At 44.1% G+C, this 13,358-nt stretch overlaps 1 protein-coding gene across 3 annotated transcripts in view; it reads left to right on the forward strand.

Annotated features, from left to right (window-relative positions):
* The window catches only part of FHL5 (four and a half LIM domains 5), a 38,252-nt gene extending 25,653 nt beyond the window's left edge, over window positions 1-12,599 (forward strand). For all 3 annotated transcript variants that reach the window (XM_019537776.1, XM_019537774.1, XM_019537775.1), the window contains exons 5-6: window positions 9,638-9,824; window positions 11,413-12,599. In XM_019537776.1, coding sequence (XP_019393321.1) covers window positions 9,638-9,824; window positions 11,413-11,564 — 339 coding nt within the window. In that variant the 3' untranslated portion in view covers window positions 11,565-12,599. The remainder of the gene's footprint in view (window positions 1-9,637; window positions 9,825-11,412) is intronic.
* The last annotated feature ends 759 nt before the right edge of the window (window positions 12,600-13,358 follow it).

Below are 13,358 nucleotides of genomic sequence, written 5' to 3' on the forward strand. Positions count from 1 at the left end.
AGTGCGGTTCTAGACCAAAAAAAAAAAAAAAAACTTAAGACATAGGTTAGAGAAAATGCAAGCCTAAACTAACCTCTGTAAATGTTTCCCTTCCCACCTAGAGGGGTGCCTGTAGAAGCTGCTCTGACGCACTGTAATTACAGCAATTAATTGAGTTGCGGGAGTGTGTTAATTAGCATACCTCAACCAGCATCAGTGCCTCATGTATCAGCTCATTCAAGCTTTAGTTAAAGCACCCCCACCGCCATTTTGAAGTGTGGGGACACTGATACATAAGGCTCTGCAGTGCCTTAATTAGAGCGGTTCTTGGAGCTACTCTAGTTAAAACGCCCATCCCCTGGCCATGTGTAAAAATGCTCTAGCTTGGGTGCATCTACACATGCATTAATGCTTATTAAATTTAGTATGTCCAATGTGAGATACTACAAATGCGTATTACCAAAAGTGCACGTTTTTAGTGATGTTTAATGTGCAGTAGCCTATTTTACTGTGCATTAGTGTAATTGCACATTTTGTTACTTGACACTTTAATGTGCAGCAAAATAGGCTGCTGCACATTAAAATACACATGTAGATGCACCCCTTGTCTGCTTATTATTTAGGTCACAAACAAGAAATATTTTTAAAATACTGTCAAAAAATTCCTATGAGCTGCTCAGGAGTATGAAAAGAGTTTTGGATGAGCAGAATTCTCATATCACTCAAACCTATGATATCTAATTACTGTTCGTTTTGGTTAGCTGTAGTATAGTAGCTCCTACAGGTTATGAGAAGAATAGGATTTTTCACTGTTTTTATCACTGTTGTCTCCCTTTGACCTTTGCTTTTTTTTCTTTCCTCCTGCTTTCTTCCCCCTCCCCTGCTTTAACTTTGTCTTGCTTATCTCTACCTATTTACATTTTCACTGACCTCCTACCACACTCTTAGCTTCTCCCATTCCTTGGAGTCTCAGACCAGCAGACTCCCTCTGCCTAACAAAGGGTGGCTACACCTGAAGTCTTGCTAAGAACTTTTTTCCAGCTACTCAGTTGGTCTAATAAAAGATATCACATCTAACCAAAGAACCTGGCCTGCCAAGAGGAATAGGATAATCTTTGTATTAAGCACTATATCCACAAAATCAGAGACAGTTAAAAGAAAAGGGATGATTTATCAGAGGAAGGGATATTTATCCCTGTCAATAAAATGAGGACTATAAGTGACTTGCCTATGGTTATATAGAAAGTCTGTAGCAGCTGGGAATAAAACCCAGGTTTACTGAGATCTAGTCCAGTTATTTAACTATAATGTAATGTTTCATTTCAACTTAAGGAAGTTCACTTTCATAGCTCATGTCGCTGCTTTTCTAGGTGTATAGGAAAATCAAACTAACCTGTTAGACTTATCAATACAGTATGTTATGTGAAATGTTTTTTAATGTGAATCTAAACTTAGCTCTGTTTTAAATATGCTTACTGATCAAATAACTGTTCAGCGAAGGAATGATTTCTTTCACTAAAAGGAGGTATATATCTGAGCCTCTGGACAGATAACACACTTATGCTAGTACAGGAAAGGAGGAGACATAACACAGTCTCTAAACCAGGATAATCTTACTTAGACTGAAAAACTGGGGGTAAAACACCAGAGGCATAAATTATTCTAGAATAGGTTTGACTGCTCACATTCATCCCAAGGTAGCCATTTGATAAAAACAAAAAGGGTTCCATTACCTGCTCTTTCACCATCTACTAGAAAGATATAATAATATTCAGGACTGTGCAAAATGGCTATGTTTTGTTTCGGTTATGGATTTGGCTGTTTTGGAGGACAATGATTTGTTTCGATGTTTCATATCACTGTTCCATTTCAATTTGGCCAAATCTGTTTCTGAGTTTTGATTTGGCCATAGGCTATAAAGGGAAATCACTAAAATGCCTATCACTTCATCATTTCTTGACTTATTTGCATGAAAATTCCAGGAGTGGTAGCCCCTTCTGAGGGTATGAAGCCTGCACCACATTTCAAGGAGATAGGTGCAGGGTTTTTGTGAAACTGAACCTCAAACTCTTCAAAGCAAAACTTGTGTCACGTGTGTGTGCGTTACAAAAAAGCAGGATGAAAACAGCAGGGATAGTAGCCCCTTCTGAGGTCATGAAGCCTGCCAGGTTTCAAAGAGATAGGTAGCAAGGGTTTCTGTGAAACTGCACCTGAAGCTGTTGAAAAGCAAAATGTGTGATGTGTGACTTTGTGTGTGTGTTAAGGCGCAGCAGGATGAAAACAGCAGGTATAGTAGCCTGTAATAGGGGGCCTTCCCAATGCCAGTCAGCTCTCCGGCCGTCCACCTGTTTCTGGGCCGACCACCTCTTTTTCCTTCCACACCTGGATGGCAAACTGAATCAGATGTTTCCCAGGCTGCCCATTTAGGCATTTTGGGGTGACATCCATTCTGCATCTCTGTACCTCCCTACGCTGCAGCCCATGCTTCGCACATTGCATCCTTCACACCCTCCAGCTGTGGGTCCCCTCTCTGGGACCTTTGGCTTCCCCTTAGGCTCAGGCCCTCTCTTCAGGCCAGTCAGAATCCTGAGCCTCTTGCTCTGGGCATTCCTCATGGCAGGCCCCTGGCCCTTTGAGCCCCCGTTGGATCCTGGCCCCAGCATGGACCAGTTGAGGGTACCTCTGGTATCTTTTATAAGGCCAACTGAATAGTTGGAGAAATGTATCTTAACAAGCTTTCCGATTCAAAAACCCTTCGTCAGGTTGAGAAAGCATCTGCAGTTGGGGTGTGTGCTCTTCCTGGATTAAATGAATAGTGAAGAAGCCAGAGGCTGGTATGCAATGCAGGCAAGAAAGCCTGTCAGTGAAAATGTAAATTGAGGTGTCAGGAAGTGAGGGACAGGCTGGAGTGGGAGGGGGATGTAGCAGATAAAAGTGGAGAAGTACCTGGGGAACCAGATGTCAGGCAGGTTATAGGGTGTCATAAATCCTGTGTCTATATTGAGCCCATGATTTTTTGTATCCAGGAGGTTGATGAAGTAAAGTTCATAGGCTTATCTATGAAAAGTCATTTGTAAATTCAAACAAGCACCAAATCTCACTAACCTCATCACCAGAAGCAAACTTCCTACAGCCCAAAACACACTGAATGGATCCAGACCATGCCATGACAAGAAATACAAAACCTGCCAACATATCTCCACCACCCCCAACAATTACTACACCTCACAACAGAACTATCACCACTTCTGGATCTTACAGCTGCACCTCCAGAAATGTTACATATCTCATCCAGTGCACCAAATACCTTGATGGAAATACGTAGGAGATACCAAGCAACAACTGTGCAGCAGAATGAGTGCACATTGGAAATCTATTACAGACAAGAATACCCAACTACCTGTGGGGGCACATTTCTCACAAGAAAGCCACACTGTCTAATCTCTCAGGCCTGATCCTCAAAGGCAATTTACAAACCACTTTTCACAGATGAGCCTATGAACTTCACTTCATCAACTGATTCAAATGTTACCCAGGTAGGAGGCTGCCCATTAGGCCCCTGATGTGTAGGGGTGATATCCATTCCGCAGTTCTGTACCTCCCCTAAGATTGCAGCCCATGCCTCACAGATGATATCCCAGGCACCTAAGCTTACCTGGAGCCTCACGGCTCTACTGCAACCAGCAAGCCTCAGGCCTCTCAAAGATCTTACAGGTCTGAGCTTTCCCTAACCAGGACTCTGCATGTGTGTGGTGGCTGGAGGTTATAAGGTGCCTTCTACCTACCTTTCAACAGGGAGGTTTGCAGTCCTGGCATTTTTGAGGGGCTGCCACACCACCGGCAGTCCCACCGGGCCTCCCGACCCTGGCAGAATGCAGTTTTAGGTCATGCCCGGGACCTGCGGCCTCTTCCTTCCCCATAGCCCCAGCTTATACCTCAAAGTTCATCCTGGCACAGGAGCTCAGCAGGAAGATGTTCTTTGCCTGCTAGCTGGTGATATAGTGAGTGCCACCTCCAGCTCCAGAGCAGGGCATTAAATGGTTTAGAAAAAAATTTAAAAAGGAAATAGATGTGGATGGAATGAGGGGGGTGGCACTCAGTGTGCACATGGAGCTTGGAGAACCCCAGCAGCAGGAGATTCACCTTGAGGAATACCAGCTGCTCCACCAAACCATGATCCAAGGAAGTGCGGTGGCGTATCAACAACCCCAGCAATGCTGAATACCCTCTCGCTTGGAACACTGGACGGTGGACAGGACAGGTGTTCCTGGGCAACTGTTGCCAGATCCTGCCTCATCTGGCTGTGGCTTGCCCAGTAGGCCAAGGGGTTGCAGAGTAGTGGCTCCACAACCTCGGTCCTACCTGCCCAATGCTGGGCTCTGGTGCCTCTGGACCCCAATACGGAAGCCATGCCCTTGGCCCACACTGGCAGCACCTGTTGTGGAAGAGACTGGCTGGTGGATGGAGTGCTGGCATAGGACAGTGGTTCCCCTTTTTCCTTGTCCCCCCACCTCTGCCTTTCTGCCTCCCTGACTCTGTTCATCAGCACCTTCATCCAGTGATACAGGGTTTTGCAGGTGCACACATTCCCCTTCACCCTCAGGTCGCACATGGCCACCAGCACATGGACCGTACTGGATCACAACAGATCTAGCTATTTCTTGATATCTTCCTTTAGTCACTTCACCAGTGCCTGCACCTCTGGTGACAGTGGCTTGCCCCACAAGAACATTGATCCCCTGGAACTTCTCCATTTGGTTCTGAAGCTTCCTCACTATGGGGAACACCTGGCTAAGGAGGGCATCACCAGCGCTGAGGCTCTCTGTGGCCTCAAGGAACAGCTTGAGGACCACCACGATCTGGGAGATGGTATCCCATGCTGTTTTGTTAAGGGGGCTGCTGATCCCAATCTCCCCGACTGAAATCATCTCATTGATGGCCTTCTGTTGCTCAACCAGCCTTTCAAGCATCAGGTATGTGGAGTTCCAATGAGTCTCCACATCATGCATGATTTTGTGCTGCAGGATGCTCAGCTCTGCCTGTTTGTCCCACAACATCTTGTCCCCCTTGATGCTCTGATGGAACTAGCCCAACACCTTCCTGCATTTTGAAATGAGCTGGCTGGTTGTGATAGCATCCTTACCGGCAGCCCTGTCCCCCTCTAAGGTGTCCCTGACTATAAGGTGGAACTTATGTACCACACAGAGGATGCCAACAAAGCTGGAATTATGGACCACTTTGACCATACTGGCCCCGTTGCTGGTGACCAGGAACCCACAAGTGAGCTCACCCTGCCTACTGAGCCACCCCTGCACCATGAGGTTTATGGTCCCTATGATGTCCCTTGCCATGTGAGACTCACTCATCCATCACCTCAGCTTGAAGGAGAGCCCACTGATGGCCTGACTGATCACACCAGTGCCCTGTGAGGGAGAGGTAGGCATGATCTTCACCCCAGCTGCTCCAGATATCCAAGGTGAAGTGTAAGGCCACCTGTGGACCTGCCTTGTGCAGCTCCTCCTTCAAGTACTCCCTGCATGCCTCATACAGGGAGGGCACCACCATCCTGCTGAAGGTGGTGTATGGGGGCACACGGTATGATTGGACCACAAGCTCCATAAGCCACCTGAACCCTAGTTGCTCAACTAAGGAGAAGGGCTGGCTATCCAGAGCGAGCATCTCCCCAGTGCTCTGGGTGACCTCGCTTACCTTGGGAATGTGCCCCCCTTTCCCTCCACCTTTCTCCCACTGGTCCAGGGTGGCCTGCCTCTGCTTCTGGGGGATGGGGGCTTTGGAATGAAAGGGGGACTTCCCTTTGGGCATGCTCCCACTGGTGCCAAGCTTGCTCCCCTGCCAGAAGATCTGGCACCTGCCTTTCCAACATGCTTCATAATGCTTGCTGTGCTGGAAAATGTGTGTGTAATATATCTTGTGTGCATTTAATATGTGTGTGTGTGTGTGTGTGTGTAATTTATCTTCTCTGTACAATGTATCTTCTTCTATCTGCTTACTATATCTTCTATCTGTAATATATTGGAAAGGTGTATCCAATCTTTTCCAAAAAGAGAGACTAGCAAGAGACTGACTAGGAAGCCAGTCACTGCAGCCAGCCAGTACCTTTCACACGCTGTTGCTTCCAGACAGACAGCTCACAAAAGGCAGAGAGAAAGGCTTCACACAGAGCCTTATATGCTGTTTCTCCGTCCCTCCTCCAGAGCACTGGGTTTGGAAGGGACATCAGGGACAGATCACAGACACTGGCCAGCTACAGGGGTCAATATCAGAGCAGTCCTTCCCCTCCTCTCTTCCCTCTCCCTCTTCTGAGTTTCTGTTTTCCCGCAAGCCTGCCTCCAAAACATTCTGAAACATCCAAAATGTTTCAGGTGGTTTCATTTAGTTTCTGAGATGTTTCAGAGCCCTCCATTTCATTTCAGATTCAGGTACTGAAATGGGCCAGAACACCTCCAAAATGAAATGGCTGCCAAAATTTCACACAGCCCTAATAGCCATCACACAGCCCTAATAGCCATCTTGTGTGTTCAGCTCTCAGGATAGTTTATCAGTTGCTGATCCCAGTGTAATTTATACTGGTATGCAAAACCAATTTAAATTACACCGGGGCAACTGTCCATACTCATCTGTCCATACTCATAGCGTAGAAATGGACTGAGAAGATACTGAGCACAATTCATTGTTCCCATAAAATTCTTCTTCTTTCTACAATTGTCATTCATTTATATAAGCACAGTCAAAACATTGACAATGAGGAAAGTATTTAGGATCTTACTGGAAATTCTCTCTTAACCCAATGCCAGGTAGCAACTGGATTAAACAGCACTATTTGAAAGGTAAAGAAAATTCTGAATAATTCACCTCTTTAACATATACGCCTCTTTCTCTTTACCAGAAAGCGCCATTTGAAAACTATTTTCCCTTTCTCGTATACAAAAAAATTAATTTCTTGGCCTTCCAACAATTTCTCAGGACAAAAACAATCTGTGAGTGATGATGAAACATGATCTGTCCACAAACCTTCGCAGTATTCCACAATAGGGACAGCTGGGGTTTTTTATTGGTTCCTTAAAACGCTTCTGCTTCTCAGCAGTTCTTTAAGTATTAGTCGGCAGTTCTTGAAGTACATTTTGCCTAGAAGAGCCTTGCACTGCATCAGTTAACTTTTAAACATACTTAATCGTCAGCAGTATGTTTGTGCCCTTACTGAGTCCCTGTAATTTAAGCAATAAAGTCAATAATTAATCTTTGGAATGTTCCTCTAAATATATTTGGCATTGATACAGTCAATCATGATTAATTTGCATACACTATCACAAAAATAAAGCCCCTAGCACTTTATCTTACCTCAGCCAAACCACAAGCTGTGCGAACAAGCAGGATTCGCCTTTGAAAGTAAGGTTCTGGTGATAGAAAAAGAAACCTGCACACACAGGATTAACAGAACAATTTTACTTCATAAAAGAGATCCACCCTACTTCAAAGATGGAAGTCTCACAAATTCAGTAGCCAGTGCTATAGCAAGCAGGGGATAAGTGGGGCAACCACCCCAGGTGCTGAAGTGAAGGGGTGCCAACAAGCACTGCTCAGCTGGGCCAGGGTGCAGGTCAGAGCCACAAGCAGCTCGTTTGGAGGGGGAAGGAGGTGTGGGGATGCAGGAAGGGCAGCTCCCGCCACTGCATGCACTTCCAGGCAAGGCCATGGGACTCTTCAGCCTGGAAAATCACAGGCTCAGGGGTGACCTGGTGGCAGCCTATAAGTACAAAAGGGGTGTGCATCAGGATCTGGGGGAACGCCTGTTCACTGAAGCGTTGCAAGGGATGACAAGGTCCAATGGGCACAAACTCCTACAAGACCGTTTTAGGCTGGATATAAGGAAAAACTTCCTTACTGTCTGTGCCCCCAAGGCCTGGAATACACTCCCTCCAGAGGTGGTGCAAGCACCTATTCTGGACTCTTTTAAGAAATGTTTGGATGTTTAGCTTGCTGTGATCCTTTGATGCTAGCTGACTTCCTGCTCCTGGGGCAGGGAGCTGGACTGAATGATCTTCTGAGGTCCCTTCCAGCCCTAATGTCTATGAAATCTGTGTGCCCCCCACATCTGTGTGCTGGGCGAGGGCGGCCTTTGCCCTGGGTGCCAAACTTCCTTGCTACAGCACTGGCAGTGGCTACAGAATTTAGCAGTAGTGAAAAACAAGTAAATTATAATATAAAAAGACATGATACAGTTAAATGTAGCCCAAGCATGAATGGTGTGTGCCCCCTGGGGTGGGGGGTGGGGCACAGTGACCACCCGTGGGCAGCAGCAGTGTCAGTGGGGAGTGAGGACCACCTGCAGGCAGCCACAGTGATATTAGCAGTAAGGGGAAGCCAAGCAGGGACTACCTGTAGGTGGCTGTGGCAGCGGCAACCTGGGAGCTGCCCCTGGCACTCCATTCACTCTTCCCCCCCCCCACTCCCCCCAATATGCTGTTGGGTACAGGGCTGCACCTGCCATAACAAAAACTCCCTAGTGGTGGGGGAGCACCAATCTACTCACTCTACTCATCCCTCCCACCCCCAAGATGCACTGCTAGGTGTGGGGCATCACTGCCCAGCTCATAGTCCCCCTTATAGTTAGCACCCGGGGCTGGTGCCCTGGTTGCCTCCCACTCCTCTCCTGTTCAATTACATTGCTGGCATGAAGAAAATTTCTTACCACCTGCCTGTCTTTCATGAGACACCAACCAATTTTACTAGCTCTTAATTTTTCCAGGTAACATATTTGAAGGTTATGTTGTTAAATAATTTAGTGGAATAATGCAGTTTTACTGAATAATGCATTTTGGGAAACATGAGGATGCCTCCATTTTTATTTAAGCATAAAAAAATTTTTCTCCTATTTGTCCTATCTCCTGAGCCAGCTGACATGCATTCTATGGCAAACACACAACTGACAACTAAGACTTACGTTATAGTTCTTTTCATCCTTATTTTTAAATACAGTATTCTTTTATGCAATATCTTAAGCGCTATAAATTCTGTATGCCATCTCACCTAAGAATGCAGTAGAGGTATTAAAGGCCCTCCTTTGTGGTAGTAACCAGCCTTGAGCAATAGAAAGTGAGGCCATAGGAAATCTGAAGTTTGGAGACACATGAATTAAACACATTCCTTGACATTGAAAGTACTTTCCCTTCTCCATCTTCCCTTTAAAAATGGCTTTCCTTTCTTCAAAATTTGCCTTGGTTGTTAGAACAAGCTTTTTTTTCCAGGTAGAAATGTAACCTTTACAGTCCCATAGATAAGTTTACCACCATCTTTGGGGAATCCTTTTCCAAGAGCTTGTGTGTTCCAAAATGTGTATCTCCATGGTCAACCAGGGAATTTCATGGAGAGTCAATCTGCCCTTTGTATAAGGTTGGCTGGCTATCAAACCAACATGAATAGCCCCCCAAAATATATATTTAGATCAAAATACAAACAGATTTTTTCCCCTTTCTCAGTATATGAGAGAGAAAAGAAATGAGAAACTTAGAAATCCTTAAAGCTTAAAATTGCTCTGAATTCTTGCAGTAATGAAGTTTTGTGGTTAAATATCTGATCACTGCAGCTTGTGAGTCATGCTTTTATTCTTTTGTTTGTTTGCTTTTTGTTAACATAACAGGTAATAACTACTGGCGGCGTGACCTTTAATAACCAACCATGGCATAAAGAATGCTTTCTGTGTGCTGGCTGTAAGCAGCAGTTGTCTGGACAACGCTTTATTTCCAAAGGCGAATATCCATATTGCTTGGACTGCTTCAGCAATCTTTATGCAAAGAAATGTTCAGCCTGCAACAACGCTATTACTGGTAAGTTGAGACTGCCATAGTATCAGTACTCTCTCAGGTCAGATGTCTTTTAATTAATCCAAACAAGTAAAATCTTCTATTTGCAATTAAAGTTTTTGGAAGTTTTAATTATTAGTTTAAAAAGACAGATTCTGGCTTCACTGTTATTTTATGTAACATGGCGTGTAAGAATATGCAGAACACATCTGTCATGGGACTAAAAGTTATTTTAGGTGCTGAAAAGGCCATCTCAGGAATTATATATGTTCTTGTACATATGTGAAGTGGAAAAGGTGCAAATGAGTGATTCAGGATCGCTACAGGAGAGAGATATTGTAGAACTCTCACGCTCTACTGTAGATGTACACACATTGCTTCTATAATTAGGTTTTATTTGATATAAAACTGCTACAATTGTAGGTTAATTAGATTTAATATTCTGAACAGGTACAGCACATTTATAAAAATAGAGATCTTGCCAATCATGCAAAGCTCTTTTATGATTATAAAACATTTTAAGCCCACAGAGCTAAATTAAATGTTACCTCAACACTCCATAATTATTAAAGTGTTCTGAGGCCATACATTTGAGTTAGTCTGCTACCCCTGTAGTCCAATGCTGAAGTTAATTATAGGTGCTTGTTACAAATATAAGCAAGCAAAAGAAAATGGTAGCTATTCAATCAAATATGATAGGATTTGGCTCCCCTCATATATTCCTGAGCCTCCTTGTTTCTGTATTCTTAATTCAGATGCTTAGCCTGAAGGAGAGAAGACTGAGGGAGGGATTTAATAATAGACTTCAACTACCTGAAAGGTGGTTACAAAGGGGATGGAGCTAGACTGTTCTTAGTGGGGGAAGACAACAGAACAAAGAGCAATGGTCTCAAATTGAAGCAAGGGAAATTGAGGTTAGATATGAAGAAAAAACTCACTAGGAGTGTAGTAAAATACTGGAAAAGGCTACCCAGAAGGGTTGAGGAATCTCCATCCTTTGAGGTTTTTAAGACTCACTAGGCTGGGATGATCTAGTTGAGGATTGTCCTGCTTTAAGCAGGGAGTTGGACCACATGAGGTCTCTTCCAACCCTAATTTTCTATGATTCTATGTTAATCATTAAACTTTTGAGTCACTGCCATCCCAGAAGTTGGCTTTTCACAGGGCACAAATCTATTGAGTTTCAGTTTGAATATTGGGCAAGGAAAAAAAACACAAGTCATGGAATTTCAATTTGCTTTGCTGAAACCACATGTGCTGCAGGATTTCTATTGCAGTTCATTATCAGACAGGCTGAGTGCAACTGGAAAAGTGCACTCAGCATTTTAGGGGGCATTTTGATAAGCCTAGTCTGTGTTTGGAAATAAAAGGATGTTAAAACAGGCAATCACTTCACAGTTTGGGATTTTATTGCAAATATTTCTCACATCTACAACTCTTTGTTCCTGCAATGAGATGTTGGACAAACGTATCATCCACAGTAGACTTTTAGCTACCAGTGTGTGTGCACACATGTACACATGCACACATCTATTTCTGTGTGAAAGACAACAGTAGGAAAAGACTATTTTTAGACACATTGCATTCTCTGTTTTTCAAATTTCTTTTTCAGCTCTTGGAGATGCCAAATTTATCTCATTTGAAGACCGCCAGTGGCACAGTGAATGCTTTAACTGTGTTAAATGTTCCGTCTCACTGGTGGGTCAAGGATTCCTTTCCCAGCAGGATGATATCCTTTGTCGTGAATGTGGCTCAGCTATGTAGTTAGAGAAAGAGATGCATTATTCTCACACATTCTAGCCATGTACTTCATTACCCTGTAGTGAGAAATTCTTGTAAATGATACAGTAGTTCTTTAGTCATTCAAGTCACTATTAACAGTTTAATTCTGTCACAAGGCTCAACCGCTCTATGCATGCTTTATATCATGTAAAAAGTTTTTAAGCCAAACAGTACTGGCTAAGCAAGCTATTCAAAAGGGATTTGTATATACTTTTAACCTAAATACAGTCCATTTCTTCTTATAACACAGTGCACTCTGCTGTTGAGAGCTTAAAAATTTACATTTTATCTTATTTAAACCAAAAATGAACATGAAAGTCTATATTGGAGGGATGATCTGTGACATTAGTGAGGTGATACCAGTACACTACTAATTCAGACTCTAGTGTAGAAAAGTAGGGACAGCTGTTCCTCACTAAGCCACAATATTTAATCAGAATAATGTCCCACCTCCCTCCTATGCCACAACACTGCCATGCAGACAAAGGCAACAACTGGCAAACCTTGCCTTGTGCAGCAGCTAGAAGGAGAAATGCCTGCGGTACAAGAAAGAAGAGAAAAGCTGCATTACTTCTTCAAAGCGAGCAGCTAGCCAGTCCAAGGCGAAGAGGATCAAGAAAAGGGACAGCTTACATTTCTTCCACAGCCTTCATTAATCAATATATTACAGAGCTGCTAAAGAGATATATAATGTTTACACTCATTTCAAGATAAACCAGAATTCCTTTACACAGCTGTATTCTTGGGCAATGAACCACTTGCTTTTCCAGATTTTTGAATGTCAATATACTGTATGTTAAATAAGCAGCTTGTAAAAAATGTGAAGCTCTGGCATGCCATGGGTGTTTGTCAAAAGTTCCAGGTGCATATTTAGAGATTCCAGAGGTAAAAGACATTTTTACGACTGCCATTTCCTATTTGTTGATAAATAGTTTCTGTTCATCTCCTAGAACACAATATAGCAGTTCAGCAAAAGCCTGCAAAAACTGGTTTAAGTATAGTTGATTCTGATTTGAGGCAAGGGATGGACTGAACTACAGCACTTAGGCTAGTGACAGACATTACACATAAGCCAGTTTACGTGATCAGAAACTGGTTTAAACCTGTAACAGAGCAGATGTTCCATGTATATAAACCAGTTTGAAAGTGGCTGAAACCAGTTTGAGATAAACTTGATTGAATGTCGTATCAGGCTTGACTGATTTGGCTCAAACCGGTTTATGCAATGTCTGTCCCAGACCCCTTGCTGGTTGCAGTTAAATCAGACTCCCCCAGCAACTCAGCGTGTTCTCTAGGCTGGGCAGGGCTCTTTGCTCCACAGCAGGGCTGGCACCTCCCCTCTGCTCCCTGGCTGGAGCTCAACAGAGACTACAGGTGTCTTCCTGCCTCCCCCCTCCCTGCCAAGCAGAGATTCCTCCATTCCCTCTGTCTTATACAGGCACACAGCAGACCACCTTCTGGACAAACACAGAATCAACAGGTAGCTGGTAATGTCCCTCTGTTGTTTTCTTAATGGGGTGATAAACACCGAGTTAGTGGTGATAAGGACTGTGTTATCAATTCCCTGCTGAGCTGCTTGGGCAGGGTGGGGGGGACCCCTCCGTGATCAAAGCATCCTGCCAGGGCCTGGCCATGGCTCCCTCAGCTCATCATTGTGGAAGGGAAGGGAGGGCTGCTCTAGCACACCCCAGCTTCTAGCCTGAGACACTGCAGGCACATGCCTGCATTTTTTCAGTCCAGAGGGGATGTCTGTACAGTTACAGACTGGTTCAGCCT

This window comes from Crocodylus porosus, unplaced genomic scaffold (assembly GCF_001723895.1).
Source record: "Crocodylus porosus isolate Cpor-Errol unplaced genomic scaffold, CroPor_comp1, whole genome shotgun sequence".
In the NCBI taxonomy this organism is placed as follows: Eukaryota; Metazoa; Chordata; order Crocodylia; family Crocodylidae; genus Crocodylus; species Crocodylus porosus.